This window comes from Cygnus atratus, chromosome 1 (assembly GCF_013377495.2).
Source record: "Cygnus atratus isolate AKBS03 ecotype Queensland, Australia chromosome 1, CAtr_DNAZoo_HiC_assembly, whole genome shotgun sequence".
Lineage (NCBI taxonomy): Eukaryota > Metazoa > Chordata > Aves > Anseriformes > Anatidae > Cygnus > Cygnus atratus.
In genome coordinates, this window is record NC_066362.1 from 44,798,967 (window position 1) to 44,815,003 (window position 16,037).

The 16,037-nt window shown below is 46.4% G+C and overlaps 1 protein-coding gene across 1 annotated transcript; it reads right to left on the minus strand.

Moving 5' to 3' along the window:
- Nucleotides 1-481: 481 nt before the first annotated feature.
- Nucleotides 482-6,563, minus strand: MGP (matrix Gla protein). Its single transcript, XM_035551733.1, has 5 exons — nt 6,454-6,563; nt 3,929-4,079; nt 2,952-2,987; nt 1,740-1,815; nt 482-859 (listed from the first exon to the last, which is right to left on the minus strand). The coding sequence occupies exons 2-5, from the start codon at nt 3,987-3,989 to the stop codon at nt 721-723; spliced, it is 312 nt and encodes a 103-aa protein (XP_035407626.1). The 5' UTR covers nt 3,990-4,079; nt 6,454-6,563; the 3' UTR covers nt 482-720.
- Between the last annotated feature and the right edge of the window lie 9,474 nt (nt 6,564-16,037).

Sequence of the window (16,037 nt, forward strand, 5' to 3'; positions counted from 1 at the left end):
TGAAGAAATAATAAAAAAAAATATTCATATAATATTTCAAAGTGAAGGGTTAATGCTAAAGTTGTTGGGAATGATTCTAAGTGGAAGAAAGGGGATAAAACAGCACTCCTAACAGAAACATGAATTAAGTCTAGACCACACTACGGGAGCACCAAACACCAGGGCCAAAGTATAGTTGGAAAGATAAGATGCCATTTACAGGCTTTTTCTGTCACTAACTCTCACCTGAACTTTGCCTTTAAGATTAAACAGATGCCTTCTGAATTTTGTTTACCCAACTGAGAAAAGATGGTGTAGATTTCGTTTTCAAAAAGTGCATCTCGATTTTAGACCCTGGAGCAAAACCACGGTAGATCATTTCAAACCTCACGTGATCATGTGGTGGTGACTTGTTTCCACAATCTGCACCAGATTCTGTGATAAAGAAACTCAGCTTCTTCATGAAAAATTACCCCCCAAAATACTGTGACTCATGAGAAGATAGTATCAAAGGAGCAATTTATTGTGCAGTAACCACCCACATCCTGAACTCTCTCTGATCTCTGCTATGTCAGCTCAGCTCTAATCGACACTGTGTAGGAATCCATGGCTATACGGGAGAGAAGCAGCAGGCAGGATAACATACAGGGACACAAGCAACTGAATATGTTTCAGAGCTATATCTTTTTTTCTGGGAGGATACCCTGGGCTCCAGGCCCCAGGGTGGGGACACATCACCCTTTACTTAGTCCTCCTCCTCCCGTAATAATGCCTGTAAGCAGCAGCATAGCCATGGCGAGAAGCGTACAGTTCGCAGGGGTAGTAGTCTTCGCAGATCTCCCTCTGATGCTCCTGGGGTGCCTTATTACGTTCCCTGATCCTGCAGAAGTAGGATAGATGAGGGGTAAGTGCTGTCATCTTAAATATCTGTCTACAGCCCTTTCCCCCTCCCCCCCCCCCCCAACACCCCACCAGGATTAAGGGCCCAGCCCCAGCCCCCATCATCAAGCTACCAAGACCATGGCATGGGTGTGTATTCACCACACCCAGGGGACCGATGTGAGTACAGAAGGAGTGTTTTGCCTCCCTGGGTAACATTTTACTTCAGGGCTGAGCAGGGTGGTGGGGAGAGGGGTTTGGCTCCTGCCTCAGCCCGGTGCTGAAGGAAGAGACTTCCAGCCTTCTCCCTCCAGCTATTTCGCTATTCCCTAAACCCACGCATGGAGCAAAGAGCTGAAACACCTTGCGAAGGGGACAACCTGGTGCTGCTGAGAGGGTTTGCCTCAGTGCCTCTCTAGGAGAGGATTTCTGTGCCTTGGCCTTTATTTTCACAAGCCCTGCATGAGACATAAAACTGCCTCTATCTGCCTTATATAGATGAGGAAAGGAGGTCCACAGAAGGCCTTGTGATTTAGAAAAGGTCATGCAAATCCTGCATGAGACCTGAAGACTGGAACAAGATCTCACATTGAACTTCCTGGGTATCCCACACTGATTCCCTCTCCTTTTGTTGCTGCTTCCTTCAGACAAATTAAGCAGAGCCCTCCCAGTGCAGGACATGTCCTCAAACACAAGGATCCACTCTCTGCTGCCTGAGCTCTGGCTTCTCCCAAGGCTGGGGACTTGACTGGCACCTCAAGCTGAGAGGGGCTGAGGCTTCTCGGAAGTCACCATGGCTTCTTCCCCTGCTACCAGCCTGTGCTTGGCAAGGAGAAACCTCTCCCCACTCCCACCCTCAGTGCCCTGAGGCCACAACATACCTCTCCTGAGCAATAGCTTCTAGTCTCATGTCAGTTTGCATGAAGCCATTGGCCCTTCGCCTGTTGATGAAGGGATCTGAGAAGACAAGGTTTTGTTTTGTTTTGTTTCCAGAGTATATAAACACTTTTCACGAGACTTGATTTCCACAAAGCCCATCTCCCACACTGGTGACAGCCTCCCTCTCTGCCCTCCCCTCACAGTGAAACCCAGGACCCTTTAATACTCCCCACCATCCACCCTGCTGGCTCTCCCTATGGTTTGTGCAACCTGTATGGAAGCTCAGGGGGCCCAAGGGAAAGCTACTGTGAGCCTGGTGCTGCAGCCTCCCTGACTGGAGCTTGGCCAAGAGGTGGGTGCCAAGCTGCGCAGACTCCAGGAGGCCTGGGCGCACTCAGTAAAATCAGCAGGATTGTGAAGCTACAAGTGGGAACAGGAAGGGCCTGAACAAGTTTATCTGCCTCCACAGTTAGGCAGTAGAAAAGGTCTGTGCTGAAATTTTGAACTGAAGTGTCTGAAGGTCCCTTCTGTCCTTTTTGAGAAGCAACACAGTCCAACTGCAGAACTGAGGAGTCTGGGGATGTCCTTGTAATTGGCTCCCACTTGTGCCTTTGTGCTTCTGACTCGCTGCTCTGTGAAGTCCTTCTCCCAGATGGTCTAATTTCTTTTTAGCTTTGATCCATCTGTTCTCTAACCTCTCCAGGTTACTGCTCGTTCCTAAGTGACGCTCTCCACCATCTCCCACTGCTTCTGTGACACTAACTCTCATCCAGAACAAGGATGCCTCCTGCCCACAAACCCCACCTGCTTCTTCCAAGGTGCTGAGAGTTCGGTTTTCCCTGTCTTTGGGTAAGGACAGCCAGTGTCACTGGCTCTTTCCACGCTCCTCCCAGAGCTCTTTGAGCAATGCCCTTTTCTAATACCATTTAACCTGTTTTAGGTGCATGCAGCAGGGATCTAAGTTCATTGCTCTTTGTTTTCCAATTCTTATTACATTCTTTGCAAAGCACAGTGGTATGTACTTGTGCCCAAACACGTGAATTCTTTTTTAACTCTCTTCCTATTCATCCTGAAACTCTGACATCCAATAAATTCAATTTCCCTGAGCTGAGTGGTTCTGCCTATTTAATCCCCATAGTAAAGCACAAGGAAATGGTCTTGGAGATGTCTGCAGCACACTTTGAATTAAAAAAAATAGTAAAGCAGTCTCTTACTGAGATACTCATGGGATTCCATGCTCTCGTGGGACTCTGGGGAAAGAAAGAGGAATAAGGAGTAAGACACTGTATTCATAGGATTTGCAGTGTCTCACACACCACAGATCAGTAGAACATGCACAAACAAATCAGAGAAACCAGATTTTAAGGCACCTGTTTAAGAGGAAAAGAAAGGGTTCAGTAGTGTCATGTAGTATTTATATGAGGAGTTTACAATGTTCATGTGTTTAGGATGGAGCTATCTGGTGTCCTAGGCAGGACTTCAAGGGTCCCACTTGGTTTTCCAGTATGTGATTCTCAAGCATATTTCTTTCCTTCATGTTTTTGACACTACAATTTTTGCTTAACCTCAAAGCCTGCGTGTGTGCTTAGGGAATGGATTAGCACAGGGAAGTGTGCTTGACTCTTGCATAAAATAGCATCTTAACTCCATCTGTATGCCTGACAGGAGGAAGGTGCTGATATTACAAAAGGGGAAAGGGAGATCTCCCCATTAACAAGGAAGAAGCCTTGACTTGGTGTGCAATAGTCTAGCAATTGTGCCTTGCAAAATAGCCTGTGGGAGAGTCACAGCCCGAGCACCTTCCATGCACCTCTGTATGGCTCAGCCTTTTAAGTTGTTCTGGTGATCAGCTGTGTCCCCCAGCCATCCTGCAAGGTAACTATAAGTTGGAATGACCATATCAAAAATGATGTAGTCTCTTCCAAGTCCTGTTATTGTGATCCAGACAACAGAGGAGCAGGAAGAGGAGCAGTCTGCAGTGTGAGCTGGAGCAGAGAGGAAGGGGCTGAAGCACCCTGGACTGCAAACCACAATGACTGGAGCTGGCTGCTCTGGAGCAGGGTTGACACAAGGACAGGAAAGCAGGGTTAAAGGGAAAGAAAAAACAAAGGTGAATAAAAAAATCTGAACAGATCCAAAGATGTCTGCAACTTTGGAGCTGTCGCTCTACCCAGTAAAAATGATCACCTACCATAGCAAGTAGCGGCCATGACCAAGGTAGCCAGGAGTGTAAGGATGATGAGAGTGCGCATTGTGCAAGTGCAGGGAGGGCTCCCTCACTCCGTCTTCCTTGCTGTGTCTCGCTCTCTTCCCACAGAGGGCAGCCAGAGATCCTGGGCTGCCTGCAAAATTAGCAGTGGAATGTTTATTATGAAAACAGAGACAGGAGGGGGCCCATGAAAGAACCTGGGGAAGGCAATGGCTGGCTGGTACACACTCTTTATGGAGCTATTACAAAACATCCTCTATTAGCAGACTGAGTCAGGTTTTGGGAAGGAGGGGGCATGCCCCCTTCCTCTCTCAGTTCAGGGTGGGGGGCAGAGTTCACAGGCAAGCATGTCCCTTGCACTCAGAAACCTGGCCCGTGGAAGTGGTTCCAGGGGCTGACGGGGGCCTGCAGGGAGAGGCGTCTGCTGATCCCAGATGTACATGTTTGCCTTTCTAATTTTTCCTCTGATCTGCTCTCTTTGCCCTCGCCATGCTCTGTCTGGAAACACAGCCCAGACTGTTCCGTCAGCTCTGCTGGTGGAGACACGGAGAGTAGGGCTTCAGACGCTTCCTCCCCACTCAGCCCCCCTTCCTCCAGCTGGCCCCACTGCCCTCCCAGCCTGCCAGCTGCCAGAGCAGGAATCCAAGCCCCTTCCCACCTCCTGCTTTCCTGCTCCAGGAGTGACAAGCAGCAACACAGAAGGATCCCTTCTGCTGGAGGGATCATGAGCTTTGCATTGAGACCACAGCAGCAGCACCCATAACTCTATCTCTGCAGGTCCTCACTGTGCTCCTGCCCCTACACTGCTCCTCTGCCAAGGGACATCTTCCTGAAAGCAGGGGAGACCAGGTGAAAAGCTGAAAAGCAAAGGGGAGCAGTTTGCCAGAGGCGAGGCAGGGAGGGGAGGGGGATAACCAGTGCCTGCCATCCCTCCCCATGGCAGCAGTGGGGCTGGGACCATGCACACTGCCTGCAGATGAGCCCAGGGCACAGTAACCATTGCTATGTGTGAGCCACGCACTGCAGTGACCACCTGTTTTGCCCAGGTGTACACAGAACATGCACTCACCAGCCTGTGGGTCCCTACCCACATGCAGACATCAGGGTTTCTCTCTGACTGGGTGCAGACTCCAGCAGGCTATTCCTACCAAGCCAGTGGGGTGGCGTCACTGCTGTCACCTGCAGAGGCCAGTCTGGGGAGCCACGCTGCAGGTGGCACAGTCAAAAACTACAGGGACAATCAGCCAGAGCCTAACACTTCCCCAGTAGGGAGTGAAACTTCAGTGGAACAAGATTACCTTTGCCTTTTCAATGCCAAACTCATGCTCTCTGCCTGAAGCCTGTGGTCTCTGGGAGATGAACTGAGCAGGGCCTTCAGCTTCAGGCCAAACAGAAAGAATTGCTTTCCTTCCCTATTATCTCCCACAGAGAGCAGCTCAGTCCTTCACCATTAATATCCCGCATACTATCCACATCCTGCCTGTTCAGTGCTTTGCCTAAGATGAGGAGGAAAACTAGGTTGTGCGGTGACAGAAAAAAGTCTGCTCTAGTCACAGGGTCACAGAACTAAGACTTTTCTACTGTTCCTCTGTGCTCTGCCCTACTCTGGTCTCTTTAAGTTAATTCTCTGCTCCGGGATTGTTGTCATTCCTTGGAGTCCAGGGTTTTGGAGTTGGTGTTGAATGTGGATTTTATAGGTTTCCTGAATGTTTTGTACACTCTGGCAGCTCATCAGAACTGCCAAGGAAGGGAGGTTTGAGGGAGAGAGCCCAGCGGGAAAGCAGTGAGGCACAGGGAGGAAGACGCTGGGAATGCTGTGGAATGAAGGTGAGGCTGCACAGTGGGAAACTCCGGCAGACTTTCCAGCCAAACCCTCTTTATTTACCTATCAGGGCAGAGCCTTCTCACTGGAAGACCGGTCCCATTTCAGAAACTCACTGATCCCAGTACGCCTGGAGCATCCCTTGCCATCACCACAGCAGAAACACCACAAGCACCACTTTAACTCAAACATTTCACTTTTTGCCACAGAAGCAATGCATTTTCCAAGAGATGAGAGAACTTGCTGACTACACAGCTCTATACCAACAACTGACTTCAGGAAACACATTCCCTTGCAAAGATACATTGCCTCTTGACTCCCCCTGCACTCTGGATTCTTCAGCACACATCCCTCCTCCCCAGCATCAGCATGCTGCCCCAGAGGTAACACACCATAAAGTACAGGGAGCTAAATCCTCCTGCTTTCTAGAAGCATCCACTGGTTGGAAATACAGAAAGAGGAGGTAAGATAAACTGCCTGCAAATGCCAGGGAGATTTCCGCAGTCCCCCCAAAAAGGGGAGATCAGAAAAGCAGCCCTCTGGCCTGTCTCCTGCTGGAGCGGAGAACCACGATGTTACACACGCCATAGCAATCACTCCTAACATTTTGCAGCTGTGAAGCACCAGCAAGGCATTAATAATGAGCAGCCATCCAGGAAAAGTAAGGCGGTCCCTGCATACTCACTAAGCCGTCCTTCCTGGCCAGCCTGCAGCTCGTCTGAGGGGGCAGCTCTCCCAGCGTCCTGGACCCTGTGCTGAAGGAGAGGGACCTTTTATTTATTAGCATTGATGAATGACTCCTCCCCTCTTCTGTCTCCCACTCCCGATCCACCCCCAGGCTTCCACCTTCTCAGTCAAAAACACCTTCTGCCCACAGCCAGGAAACAAAAACCTCAAGGAACTGAGCCAAGGGGGGAGAGGAGAGAGCCAGAACAGGCACCAAGGGCTAGTGGGGCACAGCCACAACCAGGCTGCTTTTCTGTGCCTGGGAGCAGTGAGTGGGCAGAGGTCCAAGGACAAGCTCGGTCCTTTGCAGCCTGATGCCCCCCATCTTCGGCCCCCTCTTTCCCCATCCACGCTCTGTTCACAGCCACGCTGATGGCCAGGCTATTGGCTCTTCCGTGGGAAGCACAAGCCCAGGAGGCCCTCGCCTGTCTCCTTTCATGTTCCTTTTGCAGCTGCCTGATGCCCCCTCCTCCAGACCCACAGCAGTGCTGGACAGCCCGCTGGACAACCCGGGACATGCCCAGCTCGGTGGGCTGTTGGGTTCCTGGGCTTCTGGCTCTGACTGTGCCGGAGGTACCCAGGCCAGGAGCACGCACACACACATCTCACCGGGGCACTGGTCCCTTGCTCAGCCAAGATCAACCCCTGGTATGCCGAGTGGGGGTGCTGGCAGGTCTGGTCCCAAAGTAAGGGTAGGCACAACCTGAGGGACTAAGCTCAGGAGACCTGAGATGGAGGAGATGAGCAGCTGCAGAATCAGCAATCATGAGGTTCAGAAAGAAAACCCATCGCATCTATTCACTAACCAAACAGCTGGTGGCTGTGGCTGGTTTGGCTCAGGAAAAGATCAAGTGTGACCTGACTTAGCGCCTTGGTTGCAAAATGAAAATGGCAGCATAACTGTGGAGTTACCACCGACTGTCTGGGACAGAGGTGGGTTTGCTGCACTTTTGTAGGACACTTTGTCACCTCACAGTTAGCACATGCATCCTTGATCTATGTACTTTTGCCTGGTTCCCAAAGGCTCTTGTCCAAGGATGGGATCTTTAGCTCCTACAGCACTTGATGATTTCAACTGGGGAAAGTCCAGACCTACCGGTGGCTCGAAGGTACCACATCACGTGTCCTTGCACAAGCAGCTCTTGGCTCTCAGAGCCTGAGAAAAACAACCTGACATGGAAATGTCTGGATTGGAGTCACACCATTATTTCCAGAGACAGTTTGCAGAGTTTTAGGGATGGTCAATACGTAGTCCTTGTAACCCGTGTTGGGTCTGGTTATTACATATTGAGTTCAGTGCACATGCACTTCCAGGGACGAAAGCTCTGCCCTGATCTCTGACATGGCAGCGATCTGTTTACTTATTTCATTCCTCCGAGAACAGGGGAGCGGGAGTAAAATGTTCCCCAGAAGTCTTCAGGGTGTAGGGGCATTGTCATGAGCCACCTTTGAAAAGTAGTGTAAAGAGCAGAACATTTCTTGCCCCCTCTTCCACCACCTTCCAGGGACAGCTGAATATTTGGCCCCGTGTTGTGCAGAACCCTGAGAGAAATCAGGACACAGAAGATCTGTTTGTTCCATCTATCTTGGTATCAGGAAGGCTTTGGCCAAAGTGCCATCTGGCAAATTTTTAGTTAAGTTGGAGGAAATGAATGCTGAAGTCAAAAGTGAGAGATGGCAAGGAAGCAGACAAATGAGACAGAAGTTTGAGCAGTGGAAAAGAGAAATGTTGAGAAATTACCATTTGAATTCTTCTTGGGATTAGCTTAATTGAATACTTCCGTTAATGATTGGCTCAGAAAAGGAATACTTCCTCAAGGAAGATTTTTGATAACACAAAGCAATAAAGCAACATCAGTGGAAGGGATTCCTGAGAGGTCCTATAGGAGGAAAAAGATGGCCTTGAAAGCTGGAGTAACAGAAACAGGGTAACATGCAATAGTGCAAATGCAAGATCTTCCAAGGGGATTAGCAGAAAGAAAATCCTGCTGCTAACTAAGAGCTCATAAACTGGAAAAAAATCAGGAAAAAAAAAACTATGAACCAACAGTCAGAAGGTGATTACAGAATGGTGATTCTGAAATGTCTACTGAGAATCTACCAGCAGAGATGGGCAACTGTTAGTGCCACTTGATTAGGATACCAATGAGACCTCAGCAGGAGTCCTCTGTATGGCCCAGGTCACTTGTGTTCAGGGAAGAACTCCCGTGGAAATAAATGAGAATGGTGTAAATGAGGCTGTTAAGCGAAAAACAAACAAACAAACAAAAACTGCTCATTGAGCTTAATGAAGGGATATAATTTGCTCTCTATGAATGTGTTGTGATAAGCACTAGGGAGGTAGAATTATTAAAGCCAAGGGACAGTACTTGAACAAAAACACATGGGTATTGTTTATGTCCCTGAAGACACAGAGGCTTGAAATGGGACGTTTCCTAACCATGATAGCTGTGAGTTCTGAAACAACCCCTAGGGGTGTACTGGAAATAAAACCTAATTGCCAGTCTATTTTCCTATATAAAAGCTATAAAAGCCTTGTGGTCAACAAGGAGAGGCTCAGTGACTCCCGCAGGTGATGGCAAAAAGATCTGTCGTTTTGGGGATGACTGCGAATCACCCTCCACAAGTGCCCAGCACACTGCGTGTCCAGCTTTTATACCTCTAGGATGGCTTTGGCAGAATCACTCACTGAGCACCGACCACAGCAAGGGAATAAACCCCATCAGCTCCATGGCAGAGATTTCTAAATCCAGGTTGCCCAGAGTATCAAGTGACTGAACTCACTGACCTGGAGAGCCCTTCCCAAGCTTGCTCTGATGTTTCAGGATTTAAGTTAGTCAACCACCATATGGGCTATGGCTTAGCGATTTCTCAACATGATAAACAAGTGCTTTTTGGAACAGCTAGTTCTACAGCACATGAGAAAACAAGACTTTATTTTTACTTTTTCATTTAGTCCTAAGTAATACCTAGGAACAGATCCAAGAAGCGAGTATAAATGAGCCACTAAGTAACAGTGTCCGAGTATTCACGATATAATTAAAGTCAACAACCTCACAAAATAAATCGTGCTGAAAACTAGCATACTGACACTAAGCTTTAGAAAGGGAGATGTTTTTTAAACACAGGAGCTAGTCAAAAGACTATGAAATAAAAATAAACGGAACACATTTCAGACATTTAGAGAACTTGATATACATATCTGGACGTGTGCTAGCTCTGGCAGCAAACTCACTCAGCTACCCGATATTAACCCTAAAACTAGTTCAAAAGTCATTTTTTCAACCTGGGAAAAACATACATTTAAACATTTCAAAACTAGATTTAAAAAGCACCAAAGATTAAAAGAAATAGGATACACATAAGCAAGAGAAACCTAGTTTCACAGCAATCAAACATTTTTTTTTCGAAGTAACTGAAGTGATTTATTTCCATTTCAGCGGAGGGGTGGGGAGAAAGGAGTAATTTCATAAGAAGTGTGTTTTAGTTTTTTTTTTCCAAAAATATTTAAGCACATATATTTGAAATCTGTTTCTACCTTTCCCTTGTGAAGAATCTTGTCATCAGCATTACAGCTTTGTGCAAAAAGAAAAGTTTCTAGTGGGAAAAAACCTATTAGTTCTGATTAAAATTTCTTCTAATGAAGCAAATATATGTCATATATAGTCTTAGGACCACTTTAGAGACTACCATTTGAAGCTTACAGGTAGCGTCTGTCTCCTATGGAAGAGGAAAGTTCCCATGACAGCTCATAGCTATTTTCTTTGATGCTTCCTCCAAAGTTTTGGGCCAGGGTGCATTTTAGAAACTCTCCTTTAAATCATACATAATGCCTTTCAGTGACCTTCTCCTGCCCACATACATGGAGCACACCTGCACATTCAACCTGATGGATGTCACTTAAGTCTGGGATGACTGGTTGCTCAGTATTCCAGTGCCAAAGGAGCAGGACTGAAATTAAGTACCATGAAAAGGCCCAGTTCCTTCCCCTCTGAGCAAATCCAGAGGGTGAGATGATATTCTTTCACCTGCAGTGTCCTACAGAATTTGTGCCTGTATCCACATCAGCCACTACCGTAAAGAGAGGTTTCCAATTTGTGAGCTGTGGGGTTTGTTTGGCTAGTTGGTTGGTTGGTAGATAGGTTTCTTTGTTTGTTTGTTTGCTTGTTTTTCTAGCTGCTGTATTCTCTTGTTGGTGGAAAATCTTTACTCTATTGTAATTCAAAGAATAGTGTCCAGATACAACTTCATAGCCATGGTCTATGGAGTTGTGATCCTCGAAGTTACTCCTTGTAATCCATCAGACTTCAAAACGAAGCCCAGTATAAATACAGGAGCATTTGGGGTCAGCAGCACAGCTCAAGTCATTACTCTCCATTTCTGCTTGCTGCAAAAACTGAGCCTGGCTCAAGCCTTTGACTCCAATACTCAGCACTCTCCATGGGATATCATTTAGTTACCTCTAAGACTGACTCTCTGTGTTTGGCCAGGGCTTCCCAGAACAGCTGTGTTCTGAAACAATGAGAAAAGATTTCTGGTAACAGGAAGTTCATGAGCAGAGAAGACCAGAATCTCACAGAAGCCAGACCAAGGTTATTTAATTCACTGGATAAAGCAACCAAAGCATAAAGCATTCAGGACTAAGATATAATTCTGTTGCTTCCTTTGGCTTCACCCCACACTACCCCCACCCACCTACCCACCCACACATGTCCACATGCACTAATCAGCCTATTTCTTTTACTGCCTGGGAAGGAAGGATATTGTTAATATTATTTGGATGTTGAGAAATTTGGCAGAGGATCCTGTGCAGGGATTAAATAATCCATACAAGTAAGTAAAATTGCTTGTACTTCCAGTATCCTGTGAAAAACTGAGCAAACAAAAAGTTTGAACTCTGACTGTAAAAACAGAGCGTGCTTCTGGGTTGCAGCAATCTCTCCTCCTTTTCCACCTCCAACCCTTTTGCTTCACCAAATGAGCACAAAAATGCCCTGACATGATTCATTCCTGGGGATCATAGGAGATTTAGCAGCCTTATTTCCTGCCCAGACATGCAGTGCGATAAGAAAGCAGCTGTGGTTTCACCCTGCTCATCCATCTGGTAAATAATAAAGAACAATATTGTCTCTTTTTAAATCATTGAACTTAGACAGCATCTTAGATCCAAAATCTGCAAGTCCTTGTGAGACCAAGATGAAACTGAAACATTTCTGTGCTCTCTTGAACACAGGAAGCCACTAAAATATTTATAAGCACCATTGTCATGCTACATATGTTTCTTTGTTCTGTCTCAGGTTCAATATCTATAGTACCATAGATTTTGTCTTTAGTAAGCAAATAACATTTTCTGTAGCACACCAAGCCCTGATCTTCACCTCTGTTTGTTGTCAATATCTGATAGGCTTCAAAGGAAGATGAGAAGAATGGGGGGAAATGCATGATACCCAGCTAATTGTGAAATACTGTTTGTGGTGAAAAGAAAGGCTTCCTTATTCCTTGAAGCATTAAATCCAGTTATTCTTATCTTCCAGTGCATAACTACAAATGATATTAATGTTCCTAACATCACACGGTAGCCAAGTCATTTGACTTGATGACCTTCCATAGTAATGAATTTCACACACTGTTTTGGGGACATGTTTATGATTTGTATGCAATTTGACAACTGTTTATTTTTATCAGTAATCACAGAATCATAGAATCATAGAATATCCCGAGTTGGAAGGGACCCATAAGGATCATTCATCAAGTCCAACTCCTGGCACCGCACAGGTCTGCCCAAAAGTTTAGACCATGTGACTAAGTGCACAGTTCAATCGCTTCTTAAATTCAGACAGGCTTGGGGCAGTGACTACTTCCCTGGGGAGCCTGTTCCAGTGTGCGACCACCCTCTCGGTGAAGAACCTCTTCCTGATGTCCAGCCTAAACTTCCCCTGCCTCAGCTTAACACCTTTCCTGCAGGTCCTATCACTGGTGATAATGGAGAATAGGTCACCTGCCTCTCCACTCCCCCTCGCAAGGAAGTTGTAGACTGCGATGAGGTCCCCCCTCAGCCTCCTCTTCTCCAGGCTGAACAGGCCAAGTGACCAAGAAACATCTTCTCATAAAGTAGGAAAGAATTTTAAAAGAAGGAATGACAGATCAATTTTTATTGCTTTTCAGTATCTTTTTTCTTTTTCCTCCAATGGCACTGGATCCAGAATTCACTACTTTACCAGGGATAATGTCTTTATCACTAGTGATCATAATTTCCTTTAAATTGTAATAAAAACAATAAGATTGGCATAAATGGAAGGAAAGCTCTGGGTGTGGAAGTGCTAGGAAGAAAGGCAGAAGGTCTACAAGAACAGCACATATTGATGGCACCTAGAATATCAGATCATGAAGTTCCCAGCATTTGACATACAGAACCTCTAGATACCAAGATTGGGAAAAAAAAAAAAAAAAAAAAAAAAAAAGTCTAAAACAAGATATGTACTAAAACAAGGGAGAGATGGTGTTAAGAAAAAGGACATGACAGAGCCATAAGATACCTAGATAAGGAGGCAAAAACCAGTGAGACCTTATGGTACTCAGAGGTGGGAAAAGATAAAGAGACAAAAGATGACAACTACAGCCAGCTCTTCAAGGATGCAGGAGATGCATCTAAAATGAGCATATGGTGGCCAAACTAAGACAAATGTGGGAGACATAATGAAGACTCCAAAGCCCTTGTCCTGCATCTTCTGTGTCATTGCAAATAAACCAAATTGTATGAATAAATGCATCTTGGTGTTTGTGAATATGTAGTTATGAGAGCGCTAGTCTGGGTAAGTGAAATCAGTGTGGCTTAAAATAAAACAACATTTCCTCTCTATAGTGTCTCACATTGATTTCTGCTACTCCACTACTGCAACTTTATTTAATACAAAATGAGGTGTTAAAAGCTGACTTTTATTTAATGCAAAATGAGGTATTAAAAGGTACCATGCTGACTTTTTTATATCTTCAGTAGATAAAAGTCTTCATCCAAAACCATCTCACATCATTCTGCAGCTTTAGCAGTGCTCTGTGTGGTAAGAAGCTTCCCTCGGAGCTCTTCCCACTTTGGCTTGTGGTCCTCTTAGACAGATACCAAGAGAAAATTCAGGTCAGATACACAAGAAGAGCACCAGTGCTGCAGGCATGAGGCCTGAGGTGACATTCTTGGATTCAACCTCCTTCCTCGTTTGGCTTGGTCAACGTTGGTTGGGGTCTGATGTGCTGACACTGTTCACCCATTTTTCTCTCTGTACATGATAAAGGATGGCCTTTTAAGACTCAGTACATGCTCGAAAATTACATAAAATCACACAAATGATTTCTATCATATATCAGTCCCAGAGGTTGCATAGAAGTTTTTCCATAGCAGGACTTTTCATTAAAGACTTCTACCAGCAAAAACACTTTTGTCCTTCCTGGTCTTGTAACTAAGTTTTTTTTTCCCCCCTTTGTTCTACTAGTGGGATCTATAGGCAATACTTCCTGGCTCCCAATGAGTTGCATTAATCGGGATTTCTATTTATACGGTTTTCTACATACAGCCACACCTGCACTGGAAAATGGTGCTGTATGTTCATCAGCAAGATACACTGCATGAGTAACCTCTTCAGTACATAAGCATTGACAACCCTGCTGGCTGGCTAAGCCTAAGATTAATGAGGACATTATCTAATACCATACATTTTCCTAAAGCAGACATTGCCTGAGAGTCTTTGCTCTGCAGATGTTATTTACCAAACATCTGCACACACTTGTAGAATGAACTTTCTTCCATATTACTTGGCTAAATGTTTGCCTGTCACTTCAGTTCTTTGAGATAGGCACCTGTCTTGCTCAATGGTCAATTCACTAGTAAACCTGCTGGATCACCTAATAAATAAAAAATACTCACTAGAAATACCCTTGTCTGTTTCGAGACCTGAGCATTCATCTGAGATGAACAGCTAACTGCAGTAAGGACTGCAGTCAGAACAGTCTCTTCCAGAAAATCCCCCAAGTACCTTATTAGCACTAAGGGCCTGTTTGTGCCAGGTCCTGTACAAGCCCCAGAAGGGAGAGACATGTGGTTACGTGCCTGTCCTTGCTCCTCCACAGGAGAAAATGCCTGTCTGTCAGGAGCACCTTCCTCAGCCAAGGAACCCCTTATCATTGCCTGGCCTCCCCGAGCCTGGGCTTGGTGATAACAGATGATACACAGGCATCCCAAAGGCTCAGACATCAAGTTCACAATCTTCTTCAGCCCTTGAAGCTCTTCTCTCTTATCTGATCTCTCTGCCCTTCTCTGCACTATCAATGACAATCTTTTGCTGTCCTCCAGCAACTATTGCAGACACTGGGCTGCTGCACAAAAGCCTGCTGTTATTATACCTCAGCCCTGTTCCTAGCTGGGGAGATTATCAGATAGTAAGACCATGAGAAAATAATTTACCACAGTGGGTTTGTGCTTCCAGAAAGGAAGCACAGAACATCAACGGGAGTGTTACAAGGAGCCAATGAAGAGCGAGACCTGCAAGGTTGGAGTAAGAGCTGAGAGCCTGGCTTTAGCTCCTTCTCTCCTACCTGAAAACAAGCTCCCAGGATTGCTTTGGTCATGTTCCTGTGTCCTCTGTGCAACATTCAGCACTGAGACACAAAGCTGACCTTAAGCTGCTCCTGAGAAAAAGGCTCCTGCTGGCTTGCTGCTGAACCTTTCGTGCCCATCTTGCCATCCTTGGTGGGTGCTGTTCTTTCTCCCTGGAGCATGCAGAGTCCTGAGCTCCCTGAAAGGCCTCCAGGCTCCAGGCAGCATTTTTTTCTGCAGCAGTGTCCTCCAGCTGCTCCTGCAGCAATGTGAAGCCCCACCACCAAGACCAGTGCCCAGCAGTCACAGAGGAGAGAAATGGCTCGGGAGAGGCCACCAGGTTGGGATGACCAGACTAAGGCAGCTTATATGTATGAGTGTGAATTCCATTAGGTATCAGCAGGCTTTGATTTTGTTGGGAAGGACCAACAAAGCTTTTCCCTGAGGCCCAAAAGGGCCTGGAGCAGGTGGGAGGTGGCAGTGCCGTGTCTATGGTGGAAGGGTCAGACAGCCTGGGGAAGGAGACAGGGCTGTGTCTTGGAGTGTGGGACAGTATTCACCCATTTTTCTCATCATACATGATAAAGGATTGCATTTTAAGATTTGATACAGGCACAAAAATCACGTAGAACCACACACACGACTTGTAGCATATATCAGTCCTAGAGGTTGCACACCACCTAGAGGTGGGACACACCAAGGCAGCAGCCCCAGCCCCTTCCCCAGGCCAACAGCAGCTGCATAAATAAGGAATGAGGCAGCAAACTGAAGTCCAGGTTCCCTGGGGCCCATCTCAGGACTCTGTCATCTCCGCTCTGCTCTTATGAGCATTTGGGGCAGATGACGTTGCTGTTCCTCCCAGCCCCGTCCTCTTTGCTGTTGGTGGAAGTTTGCTGCTTTTCCCAACCACAAGGAAATGTGCAAAGTGGGTGGTGGGACTGGGGGGTGGAACTGGAGGC